The sequence below is a fragment of the Mesocricetus auratus genome, unplaced genomic scaffold (genome assembly GCF_017639785.1).
Source record: "Mesocricetus auratus isolate SY011 unplaced genomic scaffold, BCM_Maur_2.0 Super-Scaffold_100021, whole genome shotgun sequence".
NCBI classification, from domain to species: domain Eukaryota; kingdom Metazoa; phylum Chordata; class Mammalia; order Rodentia; family Cricetidae; genus Mesocricetus; species Mesocricetus auratus.
In genome coordinates this window covers 9,421,826-9,445,745 of record NW_024429202.1, presented here as the reverse complement: position 1 = coordinate 9,445,745, position 23,920 = coordinate 9,421,826, and the positions used below count along the sequence as shown (strand labels likewise).

At 45.8% G+C, this 23,920-nt stretch overlaps 1 protein-coding gene across 7 annotated transcripts in view; it reads right to left on the bottom strand.

Annotated features, from left to right (window-relative positions):
• Runx2 (RUNX family transcription factor 2) overlaps nucleotides 1–23,920 on the bottom strand; it is a 305,556-nt gene that overhangs the window by 91,301 nt on the left and 190,335 nt on the right. For 4 of the 7 annotated variants that reach the window (XM_040729631.1, XM_040729629.1, XM_013115144.3 and 1 more), the window contains 2 exons: nucleotides 17,162–17,227; nucleotides 11,468–15,665 (listed from right to left, as the gene is read on the bottom strand). The exons of the other annotated variants lie outside the window; for them this stretch is intronic. In XM_040729631.1, the coding sequence (XP_040585565.1) occupies nucleotides 15,187–15,665; nucleotides 17,162–17,227 (545 nt within the window). In that variant the 3' untranslated portion in view covers nucleotides 11,468–15,186. Of the gene's footprint in view, nucleotides 1–11,467; nucleotides 15,666–17,161; nucleotides 17,228–23,920 lie in introns of those variants that run through there. 7 annotated transcript variants of the gene reach the window in all.

Sequence of the window (23,920 nt, the reverse complement as noted above, 5' to 3'; positions counted from 1 at the left end):
GCGTGGAACCTCCCTAGTATGTGTTTTCTCTCTCCGATGGCCCTTGCCAGTTCAAAATAAAGAGAAGAGAGGTGGAGTATGAGAACAGATCTAAAGAGAGCAGGAAAGGGATGCCTTTGCTTCACCGAGTTGATTTGATACTTACAAAATGATCTGCTGGGCCAAGAATATTTTTACTTTGTGTCTATATAAATATTCTTCATTTTTTTTATAGGAAGCACATCTCTGGTCTCTAAAAGCAAATGTGGTTTTGATTGAACCAGACTTGAATTTCTATCTGAAGCCCGTTTGCTAACAATAGAACTGGCTTTCCCATTTGCCAAGATCAATGTTGACCTGTTTTCACCTAAGTTTTATAGATGTCAGAAAAAGAAACTGTTCACTGCTCTGTAGCTAAAGCTAACCCTGGCCTTTTTCAGCCGCACTTGGCTTTTTTTTTTTTTTTTTTTTGCAGTTCTTTTAAATTCCCCTTGTCACAAAAACTAACAATAAGGTCAAGTATTTCAGTAAGAAATATTGAATTATTATCCAACATTGTCAACCAGCCAAGAACCTACGAAAGCTAACCACGAAATATAGAACAGAGAGGCTTAACCTCAGGCCTCTGAGTCCCGCCTCCATTGTGAGGGGAGGATTTTTGGCACTGGGGGGTTACGGAGGAAGGCGGGCTGGCAGATGGGTGGAAAGGGAACTGGACAGCTTGCAATCACGTCCAGGCTCCTGTCCCTCGGGAGTGTCTTGTTGCATTCGCTTGCTGCTGCAAAGAGCCAAATTTGATTTTTCTTGGAGAGGGCTCCGGGCACCCTAACATCTAAGCCATGCCAACAGCATGAGTCTACTGAGCTCTCCTGATCCCCTGGCCATATCCCTGTCCATCAAGGCTAATTTCTGTGACAATATAAACTTTGCTGCATAGCCAATAATCTCAAACCTGATGGAACTTGATGTGGCCAGGAAGAATGACAAGCTGGCAAGATGTCAGGGCTGGAAATAGAATGAGTTTCAGCAGCCAATGGTTTGGGAGGGATATGGGTAGGCTTATGGATGTGTACACGTGTTTTGTTTGTTCTGATAACCCTAATGAGGATTCCATTAGTCAGTAAACTGGCTCCCATAGGAGCAGAAATAAGTGCAAGTCTCCAAATGAGCCTCAGGTAGAGCCAACACAGCCCTCGCTCCCTCTGTCCATCCCTCTAACCCATTAACCAATGGTGGTTAAGGACACAGATTCTCTCTCATCCCAAGGGGTCTGGACCTGGTGCTTGGGCAAGAAGGAATGAAGGCTGGTTTTCAGCTGGACAGGGAGACATAACCTCGCAAGGATGAGGCAGCTCCAGGATGAGAGATGAAAAGTGCCAAAGAATCCCTAAGAAGCTTCCTACAGGGACTTTGGAGGTGAGGCTTAAATGGCTCCCAGTAACTTCCCTTGAAATGCAAATGCTCTCATTCTTCAAGAGTAAGGGTTAGAACTAGTTTATTTTTATGAAAGGAGAGATCCACAGCAGTCGTAGTTGGAATAGACTTGGAGGAGTCTGTATGAAGTCCTGGAGGGCATGGTGAGCCTCTGAAGAAAAGGTTGGAAGCATGGGTAGAAAAAAAAGTCCTAGGGATACCGTCTCAGGGTGGAGTGTATGCCCAGCCATTCAGAGTAGACTTAACCCAACCATTTATGCCTATTACCCTTTCCTACTGAATGCTGAAGGTCTTTTGTGCCAAACCTACCCCCTTATTGTCCCATCGAGGACAAGGAACTGCATAAAACACATGCAATGGAAGTACTGAAAATTGATCAATTTTTGCTGCCTGCACCCACTGTTGTAAAGCATTAAAAATCTCACATTTCTTTTTGTCGTGTACCTTGATTTTAAATTATTAAATTCTGATCCCTTACCTCCAAAGCTCCACCACTCATTCTAAAGACTGTTTGGGCACTGCTCATGCTGGGGCCTCTACATTTCCACGGTACGTTCTTCCCTGCCAGACTGAAGGCCAGATCTCATTGTATGTGATTCCCCAAAGCATGGCTTCTACTCCACAGACACATTCACTCCAACCCCTTTGAAAGCCTGTTCTTCTCATCTTATTGGCGGAGTGGTGTACCCCTGTCACTCTCCGCCTCTTCTTCTAAAGAGCACGTCTCTACTCCTGGGTACTGTGCTAGAGGGAGGGGACAGGGCGGGCAAGAGCTCAGCTTCCCACCCAAGATAGCATAGAACGACTCATCCAGATCAGGTTCAAATGTGATGTTTTTCCCAGGGCCTGGTTGCTCTGTGGTGTCCTTAGGTCCTCCCTTGGATCACATCTCTGTTATCCCACCTACTGTGCAAGGAGGAGTGGGTCTGTCTGTCCCTAGGGACACATCAGGTGATCTTCCTGAGGTTGGGGAGTGTCTCAGTCATCTTCATATCCATCCTGTCTAGTAAGTGTTCAATCTGTATCTGAACTTACTGAAATAAAAATGTAACCCTTTGCTAGGATCAGACTAGATTGGGGAACTGAGATACAAAGCAAGAGTCACTCTTCTCTGCTCAAGCTAGAAATAGTATAGATCTGGGTTCCTCTTTGCATCCCGCCTCCTTCCTCTCTAAGGCAGAAGCACTTTGATTGGATAGACTTTGGCACAACCACAGCACGCCTATCATAGAAGGGGGGTGGTGGGTTTATGGATAATTACTTTGTAACTTCTGTCTGGTGGCAACATTTAACTCTTGTGTGAATGTGTGAGGTCTCACGGCCCTGTTAGCATCATGTTCCTCCCCTGCTTCTTAAATTAAAGAGGCTTCAGCTATAGATCAAGGAAACAGAAAAGAAAAAAGATAAGAGGTACAAGTGAAATGATCTTTATTATCAGGTTAACTGACAGGGTGGCCCCGCCCTAGCAACCAGCATGTGAAATAATACAAGAAGCCTCACCAAAAGTTTAATGTACCTACCCTGAGCGTGGAAGACAAGGAACCTGGCTTGGAAAAGCTCTCCAGTCCTTTCCAGGAAAACCAGCTCAAAAACCAGCCTCACGGTGGATAGGGCAACTTCGTCCAGCAACCAACAATGCATGGCTGCAGCTCTCTCCTACTGAATGTCAGGCCCGGAAGGCTGACTGCATCTTGCTTTTTAGAGAGCAATGTGCCTCTTTAGTAGGATTAGCTGAAGGGTGATTTAGAATCAGTGTGTTGGGAATTACATTTGAAAGTTTCCGGGGATCTGTCTGACTCCATTTGTAACAAATGGAAATTAAGTCCATGAAAAGTAAGGAAGCCACTGAGTGTTGAGGGAAAATATGAAGCCAAGGATGTTTCTGTAGCAAAGGTGAGGGAGTACAGGGTCCCTGGAAGAGATGTCTTAGCCCTGGTCTCCAGTCGTGCACCCACAGGGCGATCTGTAGAAATGATTTCACCTCTTCGGGATTTCATTTCCTCCTCTACAAAATGACCATTTGCCCAGTGCCATGAGAAACAATGGGCCCCATTCTCTAGGTGACATTAGACAGACTGTAGCTGCCTCTTAAATCTCCCCGTAATTTCTCCATTTTAAAAGGCAATTCAAGCCTACAGGTAAATGTTGTACAGTCCTCAACAGACCATCTGGCATGCAATTTATTATTGTCCATGCTTAAGGAGAGGGTCAAGAGAGAGGAAGTGGCTTGATCAAGGTCACGCATCAACTTAGTGGGGTTAAAGACCTGGAACCCGCATCTTTCTGCGGCCCCCTGCTGGCCCCCTTCCCTGGACTCCCTAACGCAGGGTTGTCTGCAAGGCTGCTGTGGAGGAAGGGGAAAATGGCTGAGGCAGATACTGTGTGAAGCAGCCAATCACACATGCACGTGGTGGGAAGGAGAGTTTCCTGTGACTCGGTGTAAGTGCTAAGCACCTCACAAACACTTAGTGCTGTAGGAAATGAGAAGAAGGAAATGAAATTGGCCATAAACAGAAATCAAAACTACCCGAATTCTCTCTACAAACAAATGGCAAATGTTTTTTACCTCCCCACCCATTTGTTCATGTGCGTGTGTGCGCGCGCCTGTGTACATGTGCTTGCCTGTTTGTACATATGTGTCTGGGTACTTGTGGGTGTGGTGTAGATCGTGTGACTCCTACTTGTGAGCACTTGGACACGAGGGGTACGTGCTAAGTGTCTTCACTTGCCCTCCACTTTACTGAGAAACCCAGAGTCCATCAGTTTGGCCAGTGTCTCTAACCAGATCACCACACCTGTCTCCTGAGCACTAGGATGACAGGCAGCTGCCACGCCAACCCAGCTTTTATGTGGGTTCTGGCAAATCTGAACTCTGGTCTTGATGTTCGCATAGCAAGCACTGTAACCATTGAGCAGTCTCTCTGGCCCCTGCACCTAACTTTTTAAACTTTGGTTTGGGTCATCTTAATTGGATTAGGATAAGTAAAAAAGTGACAAAAATATCTCAGGTAGACTAAGGTGGGTAGGCCTGCTCCTGGTGGTGACAGCCATCTTACACTCTGTTGTCCCTAGAGCTAGGAGCTGAATGCAGATTTGCTGAAACCGAGAGAGGGAGGTTAGGAAGGAGAGAGATCATTTTGATGATCTGGGCTTCTCACGAACAGGATCTCAATTCCATATGATACAGACATCAGAGGGTTGCCAGGAACATGTTTACGATACTCACAGAGAAGACCGGTGTGATTAGGGCAGGGAGCACTCATGGTCTCAGCTCTAGCTTCCCCCAGAACCCGGGAATCTGGTGCATAAACCTAGTACACTCGGGGGGTCCCCTTGCTACCTGCAGTAGCATTCCTCAGCCCTGGAGCCTCCAGATCAGCTCCTCTCCCCCCACTCTGCATGGCCTTAGGGGCCCAGAAAGGAGTGCCTGGTGCTCTCCTTCATCAGGGGTGGGGTGGGGAGACCCCACAGACAGTCATAGGAAAAGGAGAATTGGAAGTGACAGATTTTTTTGGCTGTGGTCTTTCTCTTTCCTGTTAAATGAGTCCAACAACTGACAAATTAAGTTTAATAATACTCCCCCCCCCCCCCCACCTTCAGTAGCAGAAAACCTTGGAGGAGACCCCAGATGCCCAGGGTCACGTTAGGGCCACCTTCTTTGTTCTGAATGTGTGAGTGTGTTCTATACTTGTGACTGAAGGATGTGAGAACTCTATATTCCTTAGGGAAGGCGCTTACAGCAAGAACCCTGTTGCCAAAGTCATTTTTAATGTTTGATAAGGAAAGAGAGAGAGAGAGAGAGAACCTCAGTGGGTTTGAATCAGGAATTTAGGTCAGTGCCTAACAAACACAAAACTTGGAGTTCAGTCCCTAGCACCACATACACTTTTTTTTTAGGGGAAGGGGAAAAAAGTTCAAATCCTATAGAAAACTATCACTTTCAGATGTTTTAAATGTTAAAATTGTATTTTAAAATCATTCCACTTGAGGCTCTGGTTGTATTGTGATTCAAACTAATTGAAAGTTTTTCACGTGCTTCTGAAAATCATCATCTTAATTATCATGAGTAATAATAGGTACCATCTATTTTACACCTATTACGTGCCAGACACCTTGCAAGGCATTTTCATATCTCGTTAACTCATTTACTTCTCATAGCCTCCATTATATAGATGAGAAAGGAGATTGTGTGCAAATCCATGGCTCAGTAGGGCTGTCTTTGCAATCAAGCAGATCTAGGCTTGAGACTTAATAGCCCTGTAACCTGGGACAAGTCTGAACCCCAGCTTCCTATCTGTGAAATGGGAACAGAAACATGGCTAACCTCTCCCCGGGCTGCTGGGAAAACTGAGATAAGGCAAAAGAAACATTGCAAACAGTACCAGGTGCACAGGGCATTCTGTGGATGCTACCAGATCTAACTCACCCCTGAGAGAAATCAAAGCAATGGCTTTCAATGCCATCCTAAGAGAGGGACAACTTGGGCCACCATTTCTTTCTTTCCCCTGGTACGATCTGGGCCACCTGGACTCAAGGCAAGTGAGGGAGGAAGACAACAGAAAAACTATTGGAATGCTTTCTGCATCGAAGGGAAGGAACGACAGTTGGACAGAGGGCCTTTGGGGAACGAGGATTAAACAAAAAGGAAAAACAAGCCACTATTGCGATGAGCCTCCCACTGACCCTGGAGCCAAGTCCCAAGAAGACTAGAAAGCCCTACCTAGACCCCTACCACGGGGCACCTCTGTCTCCTGGAATTAACACCAAGCTGCCTGTCTCCTCAGAAAACACAAGAAACTCCATGCTGTCTCTGATAGGTCATTGGGAAAGACGCAAGCCTGTGGTAAATGGGTCGATTCTAAAACAAAACAGAATCCGACAGATTGATGGGCTCCGACCCAGGGGGGGGTGGGGGGAGGAGAGGAGTCAAAAATATGGAACAAAGATGACATTTTTAAAGATTGGCTCGCAGTCAGGATTTCACTGTTCTCTATGGCAAAGGAGTCAGTGAAAAGTTCTTCCTACTGATGAGTGTTTTTCTACAGTCACTCAAAGTCAAAGGACCCAGGGCTTTGGGCTGTCCCTCTGAAGGAACCTGGAGCCTGGCCCCTGGATAATTCAAAACAGGGCTACATGGCAAAGGCAAGAGGCTCTTGTAAGGTCCCAGTAAGCAGCCGAACAAGGGACGGGTGCAGGGGGGACAAGCTGTGTTTTCAGTTCGGATTCTGTGATCTTTCTGCCAAGCAGGGGTTTACAAAGCAAAAGCTTCCAGAGAACCCTCATACTTTCTGGCTTATTCTCATGGTGTTCCTCTTGACAGGAATCAGCTGTTTGCCTTCTCACTCATCCAGCGTGTCACTGGGGAGCAGTTAGCATCTGGTCTGGCTATTATTAAAAACAAGAACATCCCGCTCTGTCGGGAGAACAGTACCCCGTAATAAAAAGACAGCTCATTTGCATTCAGGACCAGGGATGTGGCCCCTCAGTGTCTGTTGTCCCTTCCCACCAAGGCTTTCTGTCAGTCTCCTGAAGCACAGGGAGACTGGGCTTAAGTTTTCCTTCCTGGGGAGGCCAGAGCCTCCAGTCCTAGGCTCCAGTGTGATAAATCTGAAGATTTTTTTTTACAACTGCGGAAATGAAAAAGTAAACAAGACTGGAGCTGCATTGGTATTTAAGCTCTAGCCTTTTGTTGTTGTTTTTGTCTTTTTCTGGTTTTGAGCACTGGGCTAGGAGCCTGAAGGAACCATATAATATAAAAACCTTGAGAGGTTTTATTAGTCAATAAAAAGCCTTAGTTCCTATTAACCACTTAACTCCTTACTCTGATTCAGCACTTGCTTCCTCCTTAAGGTTTCCCTGCCTGCCACGGCCCAGAACGGCAAGTTTATCCCCCAACCTCTGTACAACCTGAGTCCACACTCTGTTCTGGAAGGTTCTGCTAAGAATTATCTTCCATGATAATCTCAGCGTTTGTCCTCGGCCGATGCACCAAGGATGAGTTGACCATACTCAGACACATTTCCTCTTCCCACAGATCCCCACCCAACTTCCTCAGCACCCACCAAAGGGTCAAAACCATCATGACTTCCAGGATCTTAAACAGGAAATGTCGGAGGAAAATTTAGGCCAGAGGTGTGACCAGCAGAAGCCACGAGCCTCACATTTGGAGCCGGAAGAGTGAAGACAAAGGAGAGGCAGAGAGTGAAACTGGTCGGTTGCTTGACTGGCTGGAAAAGATGGCATTCCAAAAAGTCATCGACGTGATGTAGGAAGGAGAGGGTGGCAGAGGCATTAAAGCCTTCAACTGTTTCGCTGGCACTCCCATCCCTATTAGTCCTGTGCTGGGGGCTAGTTTTTTGCTGGCTTTAAAGAATAAATCTGCACACATGCACCAGTCTATCACAAAATGAACTCTACTGGGAGAGCTCTTGGTGCCCTTACCTAACGCTCCGTCTCTAACTGTGCTGACCCTGTACTCTGCTTTTTCTCCACACCCAGGCGAACTCCAGCACTTCTGGTGCCCTGGACATTTCCTAAGAGCACAAAGCCACTTGAGAACTGCTTGTGTTTTTGTTCTGGTCTTAACTCAAGTCGCATTCCTTTGTTCCTTTGTCTTCCGGTAGAATTCTTTGCTATGTGTTGTATGCTGTGTTTGTTTGCTTTTTTTTTTATGAGAATGGCAGGTGGACTGTTTCACTCTCTTGTGGCTCAAGAATGGGACCAAATGAGCTACGAAGAACACGGTCATGAAGAAGTGAGCGGTGGTGGTGGCTCAACAGATAAAGTCCCTGACTCAGAACCATGAAGACTTGCTTGAGCTCGAATGCCCAGAACCCACAGGAAAGCTGGACTGTCGGTCATTCCAGCACCTTTTGAAGGCAGAGACACGGAAGGTGAAGAAGGAGATCCCTAAAACAAGCTACCTAGCCAGGGCAGCCATCTTAGTGAGCTCTGGGTTTGATTGAGAGACCCTGCCTCAATCAGAACAGTGCAGAGTGATTCAAGATGTCTCCCTATGTCAACCTTGGGCCCCATGTGCATGCACATCCTCCCCTGTATGTGTGAGTACACACACTCAAACAGGCATGCAGACCATGCCCACACACAGAGGTGAGGGGGGAGAAGTGCACACCATTCGCAATAATAAAGAATGCATAAAACAAGTTAAAAAAAAAAACACCAAAAACACTGCCCTAAGTGGCCAGACATCTCTGTAACAAAAGTTAAGAAAATGGAGTTTTAGTAAAGGTTAAGCAAGTCTCCGGAACTGTGTCTTCCAGCTTTCTGATAGGCTGAGCCTCTCTGGATGGAATCATAAGAAACTTTTGAAGAAAAAGCTTTATAAAAATTAGTAATGACCTCTTCCTCTATGTCAAGCTCAACAGACCTCGACAAGCCCAGGAGCATCCTGTGTTATCCCTTGTCCACGTGAAGAAGGATTAGGAACTGTGGGTGGTGGTGCTTCTCCTAAAACCCCCGAGAAACTACAGGAATAACTAACACCAGAGCAAATCTGCCATCCCCAGGAGAGGTGCATTTCAATGCCTTTAATGGTTTTCCATCTCCTCCCTTCCTCCCTTCAGGTATGCTTGCCTGGACACACACCACCACCCCCTCCCACCTCACCACCCTCTTCCCCTCCACCCCCTCCCCCTCCACCACCTCCATGGTCTATTACCCTTTGCACCTAGTCTAAGTTTTGAGGAGCACCCTTTAAAACTCCCATTCCCAAGGTCTACAGATTGAATAGCCACAGCTGAGAAGTCCCTAGAAGTCCCAACTGGGCTGATCAGGCTGTATAGGAAGGATGGCAAGGATAAAAGAGTGTGTTGTCTTTGCCCAGAATTTAAATGGTGGTTCCTACCTGTCCTTTCTTAAAGAACTCCAAGAGCAGGGAGAGAGCTCAGGAAGGAAGAGGAGAGCCATGGGTAGGAACACATTGCGGTGTGCCTAGGTGAGCACCCCGGAGAGCAAGAACAGTAGAGTCACCCTTCAGCACTGACTCTAGGAGCAAATGTATGAGATTTCATGGCCCTGCATGGGTGAGCTGGTGATACCGCTGAACTCACAGGAGTCAGCAAAATAGTCCTCCACCTCCTCTGAAAACACAACTCAGACTGCAATGTTGTTGTCCTAAGTCACCCCCTTTTTCGGTGTTCCCAATACGCTGTTTTCTAGAATGGTCCCTGAACTGATTTTCACAGTACTGGGACAGAGGCCATAATTCCCTGCCTCTAACTTGATGACAGAGATAGAGGTGACAGCTTAACTCAGAGGAGTTAGTCCATTTTCACAGTGGCTCTTGGCTATATCCTCATTGTTTATCCCCCATTCTCAAAGGGAATGGGGGGAGGGCAGAGGGGAGCCTGCATTGCTGTAAGACCTGTGCTCACTGTGACCAAGGGCTCCCCGACATTCTCCCTTGCTTTCCAGACTATTTTCAAGTCTCATAAATACAAACATGCGTCTCTTCAACCACATCTGTAGATAATAACTTCGGGGGGCTTCCTGTTTACATGGCAATACCCATTTCCCAGCCAAATAAACTCTGTAACAGAGAGCTAAGGTGTTTATTGGGCCAGTCTCGGCTGGGATTGAGTTAACAGGAAACTCCCACACTCACAGAAATGTCTCATGATTAAATATTTGGGACACGAAGGGTCAGAGCACTGGGGAACTGCCGGCTGTTGCAGTGAGAAAACAGAGCAGCCAGGGGAAACGCTGGCCTCACGGCAGACTTCAGACCAGCTGAGAGGCGGCAGAGAGGAGAAGATGGGCACTTAAGCCAAAGGGATTCTCCTACTCCATCCAGTCTCTGAGGTCCGTCAGCTGAAGGGACGGATGAAGGCCTACACGCGTGGCAGGAAACCTACCAGTCTTCCTCTGGTGACCTTGGTTCAGTGAGCAGTATCCCCTCCCACCAGCTCGGTTACACCCTCACACCAGTTCCACAAAAGACTCCAGGCAAAGCCTCCAGCCTCCAACCCATGTTGCCCATTTGGTAAAGTCTAGAGGTAGCTTTGATGGTCAGGGTTGAACAGTACTCCTGGCATCCGGTAGGCAGAGGCTGGGGACACTGATAAATACCCCACAGGGCTACGGACACAGCAGAGAACTGTCTGCCCTGAAATGTCACAGTCAAGGTCTAGACAGTAAGCCAGAAACTCACAGTTAGAGGAGTGAAGTGACATGGCTAGGGACAAAACAAGGGAGACCACCTCTGTGCCCCTTCCCCTGTGCCTTTAGAAGCCGGAGAAATGTTTACTTTAAATAAACATGTTCATCTCGAAAGAGCTACAAACGAATTCTCTGGCCAAAGCTCAGCCATGTTCTTCTAGGATGACTCCTTGACTTAGAAATGATGTGCTTCCAAGATTTCTTGGGGAACAGCCCTCTTAGGGGAAGCCTCAACCCTGTTGGGATAAAAGAAGCCAATGCAGCCAGTGACCCCAGTGTGTCTACACTGGTAAATCAAAACAGAAGGACCATGAGGTAAGTAACTACTCAGCCTCATGGAAAGAGAAGGACTTACCGAAAATAAGCACTGACCCAAAAGACAAAACAAAATCCTCAAAATACAGCTATTATGTTCCCTAGCAGAACGCTTCTGAGGCTGAAGTCCAAGGCCCATTTTAGTCACCGCTGGACTTTGGTTTTTATTTCTGAAGACCCAAAAGGAGATACGGGAAGGAAAATGGACAGCTCCCTCTATCTGGGCTGCCTGGGGTCTGGCTACAGCTGGGAGGAGGATGGTTGGTTGCTGGCTCCCATTCCTTTTCTCAGGGGTCTGTAACACCCGGACTGATCCAGAGCTGAATTCAGGGGCTTGGCAGCAGGATGGCATGGGCACCGCCTCCTTCAGATTCAGGCGCTAAAGGCACGTTGATGGCTGAGGTTTCTGCCTACTCCTCCAGATCAGGGCAAGCAAGAGCACAGGGCTCACTATGGCATCCCCCTCTCACAAGAAATAATTTAGCTAGCTCTGGCACACCCTGGGAGGTGTAGGCAGGAGTAGATGTCAGACACGAACAAGAAAAGACCCAGGATACACACATAACAAAACAAAGAACAAAAAAGCCTTTTATTGAAAATTAAATTCAAACTTCAAATTAATATTACAATCATGAGGGAAAAATGCCAAATAATTCAATTTACAGTTGCAACATACAATACAAATAGTCCCTTTGAAGTTCCGAGTAAACTCATCCACAATCATGACCTGTGGTACAAAGCAGAATTTGTACAATATGTGCATGGAAAGCAAACCTTAGGCAATAGCAATCAGAAAAATAAGAAATAAAAACAAAAGCTGTATATACACAAAATGCTACAATTTTGTTGTTGTTGTTCCACAGAAATCTAAGAATGGTAGGCATATTGAAAGACATGGAATTTTATTTAGAACACCTAAGAAATTACCATAAGTTATGGTTTTGGCTGGTATATTTTAAGTATTGCATTACAAAGCAAATAATTATTTGTAAACATGAAGAAAACAGATAACTAAGAAAGTTCTCACATAGAAAAAAATCTTTGTTTTAGATGCATTATCTTTTTTTAAGAACAATAAATTGAAAGTTTGGAGAATCATCTTTTATTGTTTATTATTCTTTTCCAGTACTGTGACTATAATTACTTCTGTTAAGGCTCACTATCTCTAGGTCTGTCAGTGCCCTTCCTTGGAGAGGAAAGAATCCCCAGCATGGCTCCTCCCTTCTGAACCTACAAAGGACTATCTCTAATGGTGTGGAGATGTTTCTCTGTTCATTTCCCAAGGGTCTCTGGGTAAAGGAAGACACAGTTTAGAGAGCCAACAGTAGCTAACCTGTGGTGTGTGTCTGCTTCTGACTGGACACCACTCCCTAACCTAAAACTAAAACCATGCTACCTGCTCTGAACTTTGGCCTAGGTTAAAATTCTGGGGACAATGGAAGAGTATGTTTCTAAAACTGCTTGAGTCGGTCAGACTGTAAATCCCAGGGGTGCCTGTGCTCCTTTGAGAATGTGGGGGTTGCTTGGGACACGTAGGTGTTCCAGGTAACCACAAGTCATACATGTGACCCAGTGCAGGTGGGACATTTAAGAGGCAAGGGAAGAGGAAGGGGATTTTAAATACTACTCCAAAAGAAAGAAAGAAAGAGTGTGGCCTAAGTAATGGGGATCACCTGCGAGGTGGCTGAAAGGTGCAGAGAAATACTTGAATTTTTCTCAAAGGGAGGGAAGCGTTTCAGGGTTGCTGCCTGCAGCCACTATATTAACATCTGGGCACTAACACATCCGCTCTAGTCCCTTAATATGTGTACTGTAAACTTTTAAGAAGCCCTTTCACGTTAAAAAAAAATGGTGTACAAATAGAGTACCCTTTTTAAGACATTAAATAGGGTGAGCTGGCACCCATGGTAACATTTTCATGTCAATTAATGAAAACTGGAAAGTGTGACCAGACACTGGCGTTTGTCAGTGCTGCCAAAACAGGTATAAACAAACGCATGGACAGTGTGTGCTTCAAGCTACCACACGCAATAATAAATAGCATCAGTTACGACCTCCATCATAAAAAATACAAAGTGGCTTATCTATCTGAACATACTTGGTATACAACCTTTAGAAGGCTAAGTGTTTTGGTTTGGCGGGGGCTTTCTTCCCCCCTGGATTTGTATTAGGAGTTAGGATGAGTTCTAAGGAAAACCCAGACTGGAGGCACGCACAGGTCCACCTGCCCCCAGACCGTCCCACACTGGGACAAAGGTCCACCTGAGAAGGGGGTCTAGGGGCTATAGGAAAATATCTGCAGAACTCTCCTTAGGATGATTCAGGGTTCAAATGAAGGTGGCCCCCACCCTAGTCCACCCCCACCACCTGTGCAGGAAGAGTGCTGGGATTGACCTGGTCCTGTCACTGAAAGATGCCTGGATCGGATTAAGGAGTCACACTCAGGGATGGCCACAAGGTGCCCAGAATGATCAAGTGCATCCTCCAAGAGGGCTGGAGCCCAAATTCACATACAGTGGCAGACACCAATGGCACATGGCCTTCCCTACTTTTGGCCCCCCTAGAGAGAGGTGCTAATATCAAAAGATTCATGGCGGTCCTCACAGGCTGTGTTTACAGACATCAGCTACTGGTCGCTACTTCAGCTGACCAGCTCCCCTAGGACAGTGACTTCATTCTGCTCCTTGGGAAGCTGCTGGAGGCCCTCCTTCGGCAAGGCACTTTGGGGTTCCCCTGAGTGACTGTGTGGGAAGGCTGGTGGGTGCCGAGTCCTGGTGTGTCGACACTTTCCTACACCCTGTATGCTGTGATCCAGCCTTTACCACATGTGCGGCTTTCAGCTGACGAAGCCACGGAGCCTGCGATTTAGAGTTTTCTTAACTCTGAGACCACAGAACACTCTTCTGCAATTACTCACTTGTGCTTGGCTTTTTAATATGACAAGAGTCATAATGACCATGCCACCACCACCACCCCCCCTCAAAAAAAGAAAGAAAGTAGGAAACCACATGTCTCTAGCATTTCATGCTGGTAAAGGGGACACATTAAGTGTTAAAGGGCTGCAGGACTATGGGTGTTTTGTTTTTGTTTTTGTTTTTTCTAAATCCCTAATTATTGCTTTAAAAGGCAAAAAGCTGTGTCAGAAGCAACCAAAGACCTGAAAGAATAAAACATAGCATTTCCTTCATACATCACAAAAACAAACTACATCTAAAATATTTGGAGATGGAAGTTATCTTCAAAAAAAATCACATTGTGCCTGAAGGAATTGAAATTGCTTAGCAATATTTCAGATATGGCTCTAGCCCACTGAAGAAATTTGTTATTTAAGTAAAAGCACTTTTAGAGACCGAAGTCAACATATCATTACACTAAGAAATGTTCCAAAGGTCCAAATGTCATTAAATAATTATAAATATATCTTTAAAGTTATATGACCATTCACGTTAGCAAGTTACCTCAGATTTTACACATATTCATAATTTAAAAAGAAAAGAAAAACAAATAACACACAGCCAACTCAAACACTATACCATTATGGCTATAATAAGGTATTGCCATTTTCAGTTTTGCATAAAGGGAAAAGAAGGAGGAAGGGGTGGGTTGGGAGGATTTGTTTTTGGTTAAATGGGGGAAATGAGGGAGTATAAAAAAGTAAAATAAAATAATCTATCCTGATCAGTATTTCTGAAGTCACTTTCTTAGAGTAGGAAAAAAAAACAATAAGTGAACTCAAAAGTTCAAATGAGTACTTGCAGCAAGTCTGAAGGCAAACTTTGGACAGGTATTCAGAACGGGCAGCACTGGATGCAGCCTCGGTGCTACCCTCTTGGTCCCTTTCAGAGTGCAAGTAACTGGCTTTGTAAGCGGGTCTGCAGAGTGCACCGGCCCCCAAGCAGCCGCAGCATGGGGGGCTTCAAAGGTACGGGGCGTGGCTTCAAAGTATGGGGAGGAAGTGGCTTGGCTCTCTTCTTCCTCCCGAACCCGGAGTCCACTTCTCTGAATTGGCATAGGAACAGGTTACTTAGGAAAACAGACCAGATGACAACACCTTTGACCATTTGTTCCTTGGTAAAAGGGACATCTTATAGTAAACAATATGAGACCCAGTTACGACTATCTCTCCCCTCTTAGGGCTGCGAGATCATGACTAGGGAGTGAGTGAGAAATCTTCTAGATGGCTAACCAATATACATATATATGCACTCTCTTTATATATGTATATATTAACACGTGTGGGATGTGGCCCCCGGATGCCACTGGGCCAACAGCTGAGGAATTTCAATATGGTCGCCAGACAGATTCATCCATTCTGCCACTAGAATTCAAAACAGTTGGGGAACTGCTGTGGCTTCCATCAGCGTCAACACCATCGTTCTGGTTAGGCAAATTTGGATTTAATAGCGTGCTGCCATTCGAGGTGGTGGTGCAGGGTGGGAGCATTCTGGAAGGAGACCGGTCCCCTCCCGGCACCATGGGGAACTGATAGGACGCTGACGAAGTGCCATAGTAGAGATATGGAGTGCTGCTGGTCTGGAAGGGTCCACTCTGGCTTTGGGAGGAGCCGGGGTAGGGTGGTGGCAGGTAGGTGTGGTAGTGGGTGGTGGCGGACATGCCGAGGGACATGCCTGACGTGACGGGCGGGGTGTAAGTAAAGGTGGCTGGGTAGTGCATTCGTGGGTTGGAGAAGCGGCTCTCAGTGAGGGATGAGATACTTGAGAACTGCCTGGGGTCTGAAAAAGGGCCCAGTTCTGAAGCACCTAAAAATCATAACAGAAGACGGGGAGGGGGAAACATCTGTAAATATCAATAAAATGATAGAAGTTTTACAAGATTTTTAAAAAGAGGAGAAAACGTTAGCTTTCTCCCAAGGAACAGCAAGTCAGTCACAGACAGATTTCAAACGCCCTGCTCACCTCCGGCTTTGCTTTCCCCACGTTTCTTCTTAAGTTCCCCACCCCCCAGAAAATCCAGAAGGGCCTTTTAAAAGCCAAACATATGCTAACCCCTGTGTGGAAGCCAGCACCCCAGTCACAGGTTCCCACAGCAGACTTTAAGGCTGGATGTCACCGATCACACCCCACCCACCTATCTTTCTGTCTCTTCAGGTATCTGAAGTGAAACTTTACTAATCAGACCAATTGATTTTTTCCTAACTCCGTGTAAACAATTCCAAAGATTTATTACTGCACCCCTTAAGGTGGGGGGTTTCTTTGTTAAGAAAAGTATATCAAACAGATTTCCTCAACATATTCCCACCATTTCTTTTAACCTTTAAAAGAATTTAAGACCTTGTCTTAGTCACAGTGAAATCAAAGCAGGTGTCAATGTAATCTAACACTATCTTGCTTTCCTGGGGGTGTTAGGGAGAGTTGAACCCTCAGAAAGTCTCCCTTGAGTCATAAGCTAGGTAAGAAGGTATTGGGAGGGAGGGCGGGGTGGGGTGGGGTTGGTGGGAAAGTGGAGGGGGGTGTGAGGACCTTGGCAGTGACTGCGTTTCAGAGTCTTGCTGAGTGACATGGGACCTGATTTAGGCCAGGTGCCCACAGAAGCTTTAGCGAAGGCTTCAGGCCTAGGAGAGATGAGGTGGGAAGACTCCCTGCTGCCTGCCTGTCCCCTGTACTGCAGTGAGCTGTGGGGGCTTAGCATCCTAGAAGCAGATATGGCTTCCCTCTAGAATTTTCCCATCTGCCTCCTTAGCAGATACCCCTGAGAGCACAGCGAGAGACTTTGCACATTGAAACTAATTTTCTGAAATGGATAAAACTCACAGCTGTGATCTTGGGGTTCCTTGTAACTTTCTAGAACTGACTGAATTATGGCAAACCCTTTTGTACCATCAACGTTTCTCACTAAGATTGTGATATCTTCTGTTTCCCTTGCTTCCTGACTTGGATTTCCTATATCTGCTTTTGCTACAGGTTTTATCTGCAAGGGAAAGAGCTGAGCAATTCCTAAAGGCCTTAATTTGTTCTCAGCCTTCCTCCTGGGACAGTCTGATGTTTACGGAAGGGATCTTTCAAGTAAGAGTCTAGAAAGGACCTGTTAGAGGGTGATCGGTGTTTGTAAAAATGCACATTGCTTGTAATCTTCACCAGGTGCCGGGGTTCAGTGTGTGAATGCATTTGTCATACAGTGTGACTGCTTGAAAGCAACATGGAGTTAACAGAACCTCTTTTGGTTTTTCTTCTCACAAACCAGAAGACAGCTCGCATCATACAGCCCGGCCCAGCCCCCAGCAATTGTGAAGTCTCACCTGCCTGGCTCTTCTTGCTGAGAGAGGAAGGCCAGAGGCAGAAGTCAGAGGTGGCAGGGTCATCATCTGGAAAAGGAGGGGACGAGCTCTAAGTTCCCTTCCAGCTCTAGCATCTGGTCTATGACATTAATTCCAAGGCAGGAGGAGAAACAATGGCCTTGGGGTGTGGGGGTTCCCATCCCTCATTAGTGCCTTCCCGGAACCCACTGGCCCATGGGCAGAAGGCGCGCGGCAAATGAGCTGCCTCCAATACCAGAAGCAAACGCTTTCAAGATGGCAGACGGAAAATGCATTCAGCCAGTTGCTTAGGGTCTGCTTTTTATAAACCCCTCCTCCCTCGACTGGCCTCTCCCTCACCCCTCCCCCTAAATGAGCTTCTGATGAGTTCAAGTTTTAGAAGGTGGAGGTAGTGATGGTGTGAGAATCAAAAGCGGGAGCAGATGAGAGTCCCTGCCTCCCTACCCTGTGTTTATCTGCTGCTGCAAACCATACAGACCTCAGGCAGAGCCCACAGGTGGTCCTAAACAGTCTTCTGGCCCTGCAGCATCTAGGTGAAGTTGAGGGGCCAGGCTAATAGATATAGGCAGGCGGCTTCCATGGGCATTAAGTTCGGTACCCAGAGCGCATGAAAAAAGCCGGAATAACTGGAGTAATTTGAAAGGGAAAGAAGTTGCACTTAAAACGTCAACATTTGCCCCTCAAAGAAGCACAGACTTCACACATAGATAGGCATGTTAATGTTGTTTTAAAGGCTCCTAACATGTATTTATTTTCTCTTAAAACTATGTTTTAGGAATAATTAAAATTCCATATGGTTTTGCTTATTTTGATGCAGAAATCTCATTAAACGTCCTTATGGGGGACCCCGCTAGTAAAGTCTGATATGGCTTGGTATTTACCCCCACCACACACCTCTGCTCTAGCCGCTACAGTTTTTACTGCTCGCAGCATATTGCCAGGATCGCCATAGCTCTGGGCTTTAGAGATATTAACTAACAGACTGACAGTCACCTTTCAGTGAGTGGGCTCTGGTTGGGGCTCATTTATCTTCAGGGGAAACAAAACAGGACAAGTATCTGCTGGGGTTAAAGCCCTCTGACCAGTCACTTCTTTGAGACTATGATGTCTTGAGGATCAGCTCTTTCTCGACTGAGTGAACTAAAGTAGACTTGGAAGGGACCAGAAGAGACTCTTGGAATCTATGAACCGTAGCATTTTCCATAACCTACTCAGTCACTGTATGCTAGCAAGCGTTACTTCTGAAGCTGACTGCAGCATATTGGGTATGAAGAAATAAGAACTTTTCATGTATACAGGTCGGGTGGGATGGGGTCCTAATAGAAACATCAATTTATTTATAATCATTTTATTTCCAAAGGGAAGAAATGCAACTACATTTTCTCTCCCTGAATAAGTCTGCACCTGAACTTGTTAGCTGTCTTGTACAAGTGTTATGGTCTCCTTCTAGGGTGATTTTGACAATGACGGTGCTCCTTGGTGTCAGCCACATTACAGCCACAAACTTTAAAACAAAATAAGCTAAAAATACATACTGAATTGACTATGAAAAATGCCAATTTGACTTGTGAAAAATGCCCACAAGATGAAAGCTTGGACTGATACCCCCATCCAATTTTGTCCTTGCAAATCCCCCTGCCCAGGGACAGGCCTGTAGCCTCAGAGAAACCCAAACATCTTAAAGCCCCAGCTAAGGTCTACTGTGTAAACAAAGCTAAAGTGATTCTTTCTGCTGTTGCTCTTGTCCATGTACAAGGTACACAAAGCTGTGCTGAGAAACGGAAGTGTTCAGGAAATTGAGGGTTCTACTATCCACACAAAACCTGGTTCAAAGAACTTCAAAATTAACCTGTGCAGGAGAGGGTGTTGGGATGGGGGCAGTTTAAGTCTGTTATCACAGCACTAAGAAGGCCAAGAGTAGGACTATGGAACGTTGAGGCCACCCTGGGCCACATAGTGAGTTCCAGGCTAGTTTGGGCTACAGAGCTAAGATGCCTATCTCAAAACAAAAATCAAAGTTTCAAAAATGGTATTTCAAGTGCCTGGTGGCTAACAGGAGTCGGTGAAACTCCACGATGACGCATGCATCTTCCTGATAGGCTCAACAAGATGACGGGAATGCATCTTCCTGATAGGCTAGTTTGACTCAACCTGGGCATGGAGTGACACTACACAATAAACTTGAAAACCATGACAAGGAGGAGACTGCAACATTCTGGTGAATTTCTGGAGAAATAAAAATGATTTCCACAAAAATTTTACCTATCAGCTGGGCAGTGGTGGTGTATGTTTTTGATCCCAGCACTCAGAAGACAGAGGTAGGTCAGGCAAATCAGTGAGTATGATGCCAGACTAACCTACAGAGCAAGTTCTGAGACAGCCAGGACTGTCTTGAAAAAAAAAACTGTACCTATGACACTTTCTGCTATGTCCCCTGATCTCCCAAGTTAGCCATGAACCTCCTTCTGCTGGTCAAAGTACTCTGATGGTAAAGTCTAAACTTCCAAGGGATTGTCATCTAACTACACTTCACAGCTAGGGAAGCGGAAGCCAGAGAGGAGCCATTCACTAATCAGCATCCCCACACAGTGAAGGAGGCAGAGCCAGGAGACAGACACCCTTGACTCCTCAGAGAGGACAAGTGATCTGTTTACCCTTGAGGAATCTGGTTGAACTGATCACGGCCACCACCCCCACCCCACCCAACCCCCACCCGCCCCACCCCACTCTCTCGATGGAAACTACTTAAATAGATTCTTTTGGTGTCTCAGTGTCACCCCGGTGATAATTACCATTTTGGGGAGCCCCCTCACTGCTCCACTCTGGCCACAGTGTTGATCTAATCTGATAAACAGTTAGCCACCAGTTCCAATTGCTCAGGGTACAAGAAGAATGGGATTTAGGTCAAAGGCCCCATCCCTCGGGATCTCCTGGCTTCCTACAGATGCTCCATTCCAAAGCTGCTGTCCCCACTCCCAGCCACAGCTGGACAACTTGCAAACAAATGTTGCTGTCTTCAGGAAGAACTCTAAGAGCCTGGCTGGCGAAAGCAGCAGCAGCAGAGGCAGCGGCAGCAGCCCTCACAGGCTGACACAGACTGGGAAGACTACCTTAGTAAAATGCCGGTGAGGCCCAAATAAAAACAAAACCAGTGTTAAAAGTAAAAACACCCTGTTCTCTCCCCCACAAGGTCTGTGAGAGGAAAGGCCACAGACTCTCTTTACCTAGTCGGGTTCCTGGAGTCTTCAGAGAAGGGGGAAATGTCTGAAACCCAGACAAGAGGAACACACGAGAACCTTTGGATTTGACTCTCCAGGCCTCTAATCTACTATAGGTCTTCCATGTGCTGCTCTCCAATGCTACTAACCCTGGATCGTGTCTGACTCACAATTAAAGACAGCTGTTGAAGGCACAGATCTCTCACCAGGGCTTCTAATGGGATTACTCAGTCTTTTTTAAAAATTATTTACTTATTCTCTCTCTCTCTCTCTCTCTCTCTCTCTCTCTCTCTCTCTCTCTCTCTCTCTCTCTCTCTCTGTGTGTGTGTGTGTGTGTGTGTGTGCGCGCGCGCGCTACACATGTGTGGGTACCTGCAATGACTAAAAGAGGCCATTTGCGCTGAACTATCTCTCTGGCCCTCCTCCCCTCTTTTGAAGTACTGGGGATCAAACCTATGCCTCAGGCATGCTAGACAAACCCTCTACCTCTGAGTTACAAAGCTATAGCCCAGTAGCTAATAGTCTCCATTTCTAAACCCTATCTTTAAGTTTAAAGTACATGCAACATTTAGTAGGCTGGCACTAAACAATTGTTGATTGAAAACAGGCCAGGGGGGCTTTACAATCAAAGGAAACTGGGGTTTGAAGCTAGCAGAGGAAGTACTTGTCACTAAGGGGTGTCAGCTGGGAAACTGGGCATGTTAGCTTCCCCACTAAACATGAAGCAGAACCGACATGACCCAGCTGAAGAAGGAGCAGAAGAAAGACAAAGAGCCATGACTCTAAATGAATATCCCCATGTGCATAGCCCATTCTCCAGTGTGAGGACACCACTGTGTGACATGGAAAGCCAGCAGACCTGGAGCCAGGTGTTAATTCCGGAGATACTTTGGAGCTGGTTACACAGCAGGAGTTACTGCTTCAACACATCTCACACAGAGCTCATGAACTTTTTATTAACCTGAGACATCCTTCCTGGGAACACAGACCACGTAAGACCTACAAGGGCTGCTGTCCTCTGCCATGCAGAGGCTCCTTCTGCTTCAACACTTTGGCTGCCCCATCCCAACTGCCTGCTTACATAACAACTTCCCATTTCGCTTCTCTTCCAACAGCAGTCATTTTCTGCACGACTCTTCTGAGCCCTGGCTCAGACTCCACTAAATTATTAGCTGTCTCTTAGTCTGTTCGCTCCGACTAGAGTCAGTTTGGGATGGCAGGGGATTTAGTCTCCTCTCACATCATTAGGCATCATCATCTCTGGCCTCAGGGGCGCCTGCTTATACACAGTACATATTGCCACACAATGTACGCACAAATGAAAGTAATGATTAAATCTGCTTTTAACAGTCTCTGGGTGGCTCCTGTGTGTAATCTCAGGACTCAGGAGGCTAGGGCATATAGATGATCACCGTGAGTTTGAGTCCAGAAGAGATAACACAGTGAGTCTGAGGCCAGCTTAGCTTAGGCTGGTTACATAGAGAGACAGTGTCTTAACAAAACCAAAAAAAAAAAAAAAAAAGAACAGAAAAAAGTAAAACAGATAAACTAAGCAATGCTGACATCAAATCTAAAATGTGATTTAAGTACATTTCATACCGAAAACCTTGTTAATGCTCTTTAAAATGGACACCAAGATATTCTCAGCCATCAACATATCACCTGACCTCATGCTTCAGATAGAGCCCCTGCCTAGCAACAGTTGTAGTAAGAAACAGATGTCCCTGTTTTCCTGACTCCCACCCTACCTCAGAACCTGTATGCTTGTAGCTCCATAATGGAAGACCCTGGGGAAGAGACACAACAGGGGGATGAAGGAGAATCAGATCAGAGATGCGCCCTGCCAGCCGGTTAGCATACTTGTCCCTCCCTGCTCATAAGCTTGGGCCCACTGCTGCCACTAAAGTTGTGGTATCAATTTGGAATCAGTAAGGTGATGGGGATAAAACGTGAAACGTCCTGAATGTCTGAGCTTGTGTCAGGGTCATTGATCATCATTGATGGGGGTTGCAGCTCAGTCAAGCATCACTTGCAAAGACCCTGGATTCTGCAGATAGAATTGGAGAGATAAGGAAAGAAAAAACAAGAGAATGAATCTAAATGGTTTTGACAGATAAGGCACAGATGAGTCTGTGGGTTCATGAGGGCCAGGTACATCAGGGACTCCGACGTGTCCTCCTGTCTCAGATGTAACACACTGAGCATATATAATGGAATACTACTTAACTCTAAAAATGAAATCTAAATATTTGCAAGAAAATGGATGGACTTAGAATGTATATTATTAAGTAAGGTGGCATGATCTCAAAAAGAAACAATTTTCACTTTCATATATGGAATGTAGCCAATAATACATGGAAACAAATATACATATGGGTACAATATAACATGAAGAAATAAAACACGCTAAACACGAATGATGAGCTGAGTGCAGGCAGTGCACATGAGTTATAAAAGAGGATAGAAAGCTAACTGTCTTTCTAGGCCTAATTCTATTACGATGTTGTTGGTTTTGATGGTGGATAAGTGCATAAAATGCATTCAATACTTAAAGCTCCATTATGAACATCAACTCTAACTCTTTAGAAATTCATTGAAGTGTGTAGACGTTGGGCCTGCTTAATTTTGGTGTGTGATGGTTTTTTAAAAATCTATTTGCAATGTTTTTTTTATTTTTAGTAATAAGGCTTATTTTTAAAAGGCACTTTGGTGACTTAGAGAAATAAAGTATATTGAGGAAATGCGTGCAGGTGGAAGCCAGAGACTGGCTTGGAGTATATTTCTCAGTCACGCTCCACCTCATGTTTGGAAAACAGTTTCTCTCTGAACATGTAGCTCATCATTTCGGCTGGGCTCGCCAGCCAATAAGCTCGAGGGGCCCACCCGTTCCTACCTCGCCCAGTGCGGACTTTAACAATGGGACCCCATGCTTCAAGGGCAGGCATTTCTCCGAGTGAGCCACCTCCCCAACACACCCCTCCTTTAGACTGTCTCTAACAGGCCACAGAAAAGACAAGTGCATCCAAAGTACTGCTCAAGACATGAACACTAATTCAGTCTCCAGAAGATATGACCCAATAATCAAATTCAGACTATACACAAAATATTACTTTGCATTTTCACACCTAGATTTTAAAGGGATTTATATCAGCTGTCTCCGAATTGGATCCCCTCATACCAAACATGACTAAACCACACAACATTTGATGTAGCTTCATTACCTAATAAGTAGGAAGGCGCACATTTTAGGGAAATGCAAAGGACCACGATGAAGAGAACGGCAGTAAGAGAAACAGAACCAGTCGTCAAGACAATAAAGTGACTAGCAAGCCCCACAGTTTTATGCACAAAAAAGTGCCTCGAGTCTCCAGTGTAAATATTTGTTTTCGGTGCCGTAATAAACTGTATTTTCCACAGCACAAATTCAGACAGACCAGCTGATCCTAAGGCTAAGAAAGTCCCTTACACCGAAGGAAGGATGGGGGCGAGAGCGGGGCCCCTGGCAATTTCAAGAAACACGGGT